A 6,527-nucleotide genomic window follows, 5' to 3' on the forward strand; every position below is an offset into this window, starting at 1 on the left:
ATCTAACATGTATCCTTACCTGTGTTCGGTCGGATTCGGTTCGGGTAGCCCTCCAACTGCTCTCTAGGCGTCTTTTCCAGCGTTTCATCTCTCTCAGCTCCTCGGTAAACCAAGGAGCTAGTTGAGATCTACGTCGGGTCAGAGGCCGCAACGGCACGACTCGGTCCAGTGCTGCGGCTGCGGCCACATCCCAGGCCGCTGCCTGATCTTCCGCCGAGTCGTGACCTAGATCCTCCGGATATGGCCTAAGCTCCGTCAGAAACCTCTCCGGGTCCATCAGGAGCCTGGGACGGAACCATCTAGGCGGTTCTGTCTCCCTGCGGCGAGGGGAAGCGGTCCGGAAGTCCATCCTAAGGAGTGCATGATCTGACCATGACAAGGGCTCTATATTTATCTCCCCCATTTCCAGATCATTCTGCCACCGGCCAGAGACAAAAATTAGATCTAGTGTATGTCCTCCCGTGTGAGTGGGGGCATGAACTAATTGGGTCAAGTCCATGGTCGTCATGGAGGCCAGGAACTCCCGAGCCGCCGCTGACGTTTCACCCGCCGATGGCAGGTTGAGATCCCCCATGACTATAAGTCTGGGGGTCTCAACCGCCACCCCGACTATCACGTCAGCCAGCTCAGGCAGGGCCGTTGACACATAGCAGGGGGCCAGGTATATTATCAACAGGCCCACTTGTACCCCTTGCCCCCACTTCACAAGGAGGGACTCTGCACCGTCTATCTGAGGCACGGTGGCCTCCCTTGGACATAGGCTCTCCCTTATAATGACCGCTACCCCACCGCCCCTACCCCGGGTCCTCAGCTGATGGAATGCCTGGAAACCCGGTGGGCATAGATCAACAAGGGGAACTCCCCCTTCCATGCCCAACCAGGTCTCGGTGATACCTGCCAGGTCCGCTCCCCCCTCTTGAATAAGCTCTTGAATGAGGGGGGCCTTATTTACCACGGACCTGGCATTGCATAACATCAGCCGATGATCCCGGGCCCAAGGATCTGAAGTCCCTGGAAGTCGAGTAGAGCCCTGAGGATCGGAGCATCCACAAGCTTGTAAGCAGCGTGTGCGTGCTCCCAAAACCCAATATGGTCCTCTGCTCCCGCCATATCTGCCCCTCCCACTGACCGTACCTATCACACCACCCTCCGTTAACCCCCCAGTCTCCTCCCTCACCACTCCGCGCCCCCCAGACAGGACTGGCCTTGGCCTCAGAGAGGACTCCCCTAAGTCCCCTCGGGCCAACCCCGAACCCTCTAAAAATTTAATAAAACACCCCTCTAAGAAGACACGTAATTTTCTTCTCCTTAGTTCCCTAGTTGCTGTTGCTGTGTGCCACCTCTCGGGGTTCCATACCCCTTCATCAAGGCAGGCCCTTAAGATCGTATTGGGCCATGCCTGCGCGATGGGGGAGTCGCGCAGGGCCAGCAGTTCCTTCCTGGAATACAGTCCCAGTTCCCATCAGGAGGTCCAGCAGCAGAGTAGGGGAGGGGGGAAAGTCCTCGTGATGGTAATCCTAGTCAGGGGCTTAGATGGATCACAAGAAAGCAGCACAGTTCGTTGTTCTTCTTGACCCCCATGAGGGGGGGGGAAATTGCAGTCAAAGTCAGCCAGGCCCTAACCGCGCAGGCCTCCAGGCACGCCAGACCCCAGTCGCACAAGCCTCCAGGCCCACTCCAGGCACTCACCGCCAAGCCCTGGATCCTCCAACAGGCCGTGTCCCTCAGGCAGACTCCTCCTTTGGGCAGCGGCCCTCATATGAGTATCAACCAAACCTTTCATTATTATGGTGATCCAAGTTTATGTTTCAGATGCAGAAGGAATTAATTTTGACTACTTCCGTGCCAGTGTGCAACACCTTGTCAATTAAGTGCCATAAAAGATGTCGTATTCATTATAGGCAATTTCAAGGCTAAAGAATACTGAATAGTATAATGGAATAAATAAATAAAATATACAATGAATTTCTAAGAGGTGATTTAAGACCAGGGATAATTTTGTATTAGCAAAAGATTACCAATTTTTTTCTTCACCAATCTTTAAAATATGCCCATTATTATTTTATTTTAGGCTGACATCATAGTAGCTAATCCTTACATGAAATCTGGAGATGATCCCTATACCCTGCAGTATGGAGGTTGTGGGATACCAGGAAGATACATTCATTTCACACCAAAATTTCTGACAAATGACAATTTGCATGATGTTTATGGATCTCGAGGTAATATATTGTAATTAACTGGGGGTTTTTTTCATTCTCATTAATGAAACCTTCAATAGGCAGGGACTGAACAAGAACCAACAAAATAAGAAAGTTCATGAAAAGTAAATGCCTAATCTTGCTCGGTCACTTCTTTCTAAAGGCAAAACTTTAACAAAAGTTTGCATTTTAAAACGAACCATGCAGTCTCCAGCCTGAAACTATCATACTCTGGGTCTATTCAGAGGATGGCCAGATTCAAAAGATGGCTGGGTGTCTGCATGTTTAGTAATCGGATAGAAAAGGAACTTTCAATTTTGTGCAGCAAGTCATCTATGCTTTACTTAATGAATTTCCCCTTTGGAGTTGCACATAGTTTTAAGTGCAGCTTCAATTCCAAATGGGATCATCATTAAATACCCACTAACAATGGTATGTCTACAGTTCCAACAGCATTTAAACACATACACATAACACCAACTTCTTACCGACTGTTGTAAATTTAAAATATTGTATTACAATTCAGTTGTTTTATTTTTTCCTATAGGTAGAGTCTTTGTCCATGAGTGGGCTCATCTAAGATGGGGTGTCTTTGATGAATATAATTATGATGCTCCTTTCTATGTTACCAACAAAAAAGTTGAGGCAACAAGGTATCTTCCTAGATTTATATTGACCTAATAAAATACATGTCTAGACTTCAGCACTTCATCAATTTTCTATCTACTTGTCTAGATCCAATTATTATCCAAATAATAATTCAGGTCATTATCTTGATTTGTTATTTGTATATCCCTTTCAATTATTAAGCTATTAAGACATTCATTTCTTTTATATATCCAGTGTAATATCATGGGAAATTTTCTTTATAATTAATTTAAAAAACTTATTTCAAAATTATCTGGGCTCTCAGTCCATTTGTTTTGCTGTTTATTCAAAGAAACTTTTGTTTTAGTCCTTAAACTTATAGTTTGAAGATTTTCTTTCACTAAGGATTGAAGGAAATTCATCTGGTGCTATAAAACAAGTGAATTCTGAGGTTCCTAATAGCTGAAATGCAGTTAACAAGTAATTTCCAAAAGTGATTATAAAAGGAAGCATGCAAACTTAATGTCCTTTCAAAGGGGTCCACTGGGATTTGAGCAAGATGGCTAACCCTTCTTCTCCCAGAGTTCCACCAAGGACTATCATCTTGGGAGGACCAGATGTCTGGACCATTTTTGGGTGATCTCTTGTCTGTAGAAGAATTTTCAAAGAGCTGCTCACCGCTCTTCATTCCGCCATGGTTGTCAGCTCTGCTTTTCTGGGAGCCATCTTTAGTTCTCCATTTCTTCCCTAGAAGTCCCTCCAGTACCAAAATTCATAATTGTCAATACTCTTCCTATCCTGCTTTTTCAAAGTCCAAGGTTGCAGATATTCTTTACTTAATATAAACATCTTCTCCTGACGTGGATGAGAGACCAAGAATTACTTGAGCTTTAAGCAAAACCTGGAACAAGGCAACAGCAAACCACTTTAGTACTCTTGCAAAGAAAATGAAATGAATATACCCCAAAAGTTATCAGAAGTCAAGCTCAATTTGAAACAAATGTTCTCTTTTTATATTGATTTCATAATGTTTCATTTGTAAATTATATATATTTTTATCATATCATTTAGATGTTCAGCTAGTGTCACTGGTGTTTATATATTTCCAACTGGACCAGGAAACTACAGAGCCTGCAATTTCCAGGAGAGGACTCAGATGTATGAACCGGGATGTCAATTTGTACCACATAAATCCCAAAGCACTCCAGTGTCGATAATGTATATGCAAAGTCTACCTTCTGTGAGTGTAACTAATGTAAAGCATTTAATCTGATCCGATATTTGTCCTCCTGATTAATTCTTACTTTTCTATTTTTAGGTTACTCTGTTCTGTAATGAAAGTAATCATAATATGGAAGCACCAAACCTGCAAAACAAAATCTGCAGCTATAAGAGTACGTGGGAAGTAATCATGAATTCCACTGACTTCGCCTCTTCATCTATAATAAATACTCCTCTACCTGACCCTACTTTCACCCTGATGCAAGCACGCGACAGAGTTGTCTGTTTGGTGCTTGATGTTTCCGGAAGCATGAGCGGTGTAAGTGTAGTGTTAGAAGATTCTTTTAATAGAAAACTTCAAAATGATTTCTTATAGGAATGCTGGGTTAACTGTTAAGTCATTATTAATATTTAATCCCTTCTAACTAATACAGGCTTCTTTTTTGTAAACATTAGCATGGCTATTTATGAAACTATAATAAAATTATAGTTGCTGAATTGTTCTGAAAAAGGGAAAGTTATCCAACAGGATAGATATGATCCAAGATGTTATACAGGCCTTAGACGCAGGGTTTTGTAAGACAGTTTGAAAGCAGGGAAGACGTCCATGCTGCATCCATACATCTGGTTCCTCTTGCCCTCTTCCTGTTCTGAAGCTGGCAGGAAATTACTATTCCAAAAGCCCCACAGCACACACTTAATGTCCAGTTGGAAAGGTCTGTGGTGTGCTGCTGTCCATAAAGCAGTGTGGAACATGGAACTTTGCAGCATTGCAATGATTGGTTCATTCCCTGACCGAGAATTTGTCTTCTCCAACATCATCCACTATTTGGAAAGCCTCTACCAATTGGCACATGCAATCCTCTGGGGTTACTTCATCACTGCATTTTCTTTTTTTCTTCTTTCTTATTGTACCTTTGTCCAGCTACACTTTCAAAGGTAACTTTGGGTCATCCATCAACAGTTTGACCACTCGATCATCAAGGCAGCAAAAAGTTACATTTTTATGTCTTTTGGCACTGTCTTAATGGCCCTCTACATTTTTTGCTGCTGGATAAGGATTTTCAAAGAGTGGTAGTTTAAGAAGGAAGTTTAGGTGTGGGGAATCAGTGTGGGAGCTGGAAACTCCCTTAAGAATATTACTTGAAAAAAGGAAGTGAGGAGCCGGGCTTCCCTAGTAATCACTGAAAAAGGAATTCCCAGTGATATTGGCCTCAACCTATGACCACAACTGAGCCCAAAATTTCTGTTATGAAGACATTTGTTAAGTGAATATTGCCCCATTTTGCAACTTTTCTTGCCACAGTTGTTAATTGAATCACTGCAGTTGATAAGTTAGTAACCCAGTTGTTAAACCAATCTGGCTTCCCCATTGACTTTGCTTGTCAGAAGTTTGCAAAAGGTGATCACATGACCTTGGGACACAGCAAAGGTCATCAATATGAACCAGTTGCCAAGCACCCGAATGTTGATCACATGATCATGGGGATGGTGCAAAGGTCATAACTGTGAAAAAGGGTCATAAGTCACATTTTTCAGTGTCGTTGTAACTTTGAAGAATCACCAAATGAACTGTTGTAAGTCGAGATCTGCCTGTACAAAAGCCAGGTCTTCTCCTCTTTAAGCCAGGGAAGCAATACACAATTTCAAAGTTTCATACTTTCTCATCCAACTAATCACAAGTTGACTAATTCATTTTTTAAAAAAGAAAAAATATAGGGGAGCCAGAGAAGGTAGGGTTTAAGTCTCTCCCAAGCCAATCAGTTCCAAATAGCATAAATGTTTAGTTACAGATTTTGAACAAGCTGTTAGAACTTTGAGATCAAGGTTGGATTAAGGCCAACTGTTGCTGGTTTTAAATTGATTTTATCATTTGGCCAAAACAAAGGCATTTGAAATGGTTGTTCAGGCAGTATTGACAACTGACAACTTTGTCACTCTTCCCCGTCCTCCCATCCCTTTTTCTTTCTTTGCAGTATGATCGCATTGCTCGTCTCAGGCAAGCTGCAGAAGTGTTCGTCCTACAAATCATTGAAACTGGTTCCTGGGTTGGAATTGTAACGTTTCACAGCACTGCCAGCATTACGATTGGCTTGCAACAGATTGTCAGTGACAAAATACGGCAGAATCTTGTGAATCATTTGCCTACCATAGCTAATGGAGGGACTAAAATTTGTGCTGGAGTGCGCAAAGGATTTCAGGTGAAAGAAAACATTCTCCCATTACTTTTATTTCTAGTTTTTTTTTCTCTAGACATAAGTTGTATAGTGAGCTGGTGCAGGTGTTTTAAGAAAAAAATGAAGCAATTATATCATTCAATCATTGTAATTTTTTCAGCCCGATAAAGCTGAGTTGGCAGTATTCACAAGTACCACAGCTTTAATAGATGCCTACTGAAATTAACACACACACACATGCATATTTTAAAATGACAAATCTCATTATCTCAGTGATCTTTTATGAAGATCTGATGGCAATTTGATCTCTTTTTTAAAATTTAAATTGCATTTATTATAT

General features: G+C 42.2%; 1 protein-coding gene across 1 annotated transcript in view; it reads left to right on the forward strand.

Moving 5' to 3' along the window:
• Positions 1 to 6,211, forward strand: part of LOC107290145 (calcium-activated chloride channel regulator 1) — a gene marked incomplete at its 3' end in the record, with an annotated part of 11,584 nt that extends 5,373 nt beyond the window's left edge. The window contains exons 3-7 of the mRNA XM_015819002.1: positions 2,072 to 2,222; positions 2,749 to 2,854; positions 3,861 to 4,029; positions 4,108 to 4,329; positions 5,987 to 6,211. Of these exons, the coding sequence (XP_015674488.1) occupies positions 2,072 to 2,222; positions 2,749 to 2,854; positions 3,861 to 4,029; positions 4,108 to 4,329; positions 5,987 to 6,211 (873 nt within the window). The remainder of the gene's footprint in view (positions 1 to 2,071; positions 2,223 to 2,748; positions 2,855 to 3,860; positions 4,030 to 4,107; positions 4,330 to 5,986) is intronic.
• Positions 6,212 to 6,527: the final 316 nt, after the last annotated feature.

Source organism: Protobothrops mucrosquamatus, unplaced genomic scaffold, assembly GCF_001527695.2.
Source record: "Protobothrops mucrosquamatus isolate PMUCROS unplaced genomic scaffold, P.Mucros_1.0 scaffold841, whole genome shotgun sequence".
In the NCBI taxonomy this organism is placed as follows: domain Eukaryota; kingdom Metazoa; phylum Chordata; class Lepidosauria; order Squamata; family Viperidae; genus Protobothrops; species Protobothrops mucrosquamatus.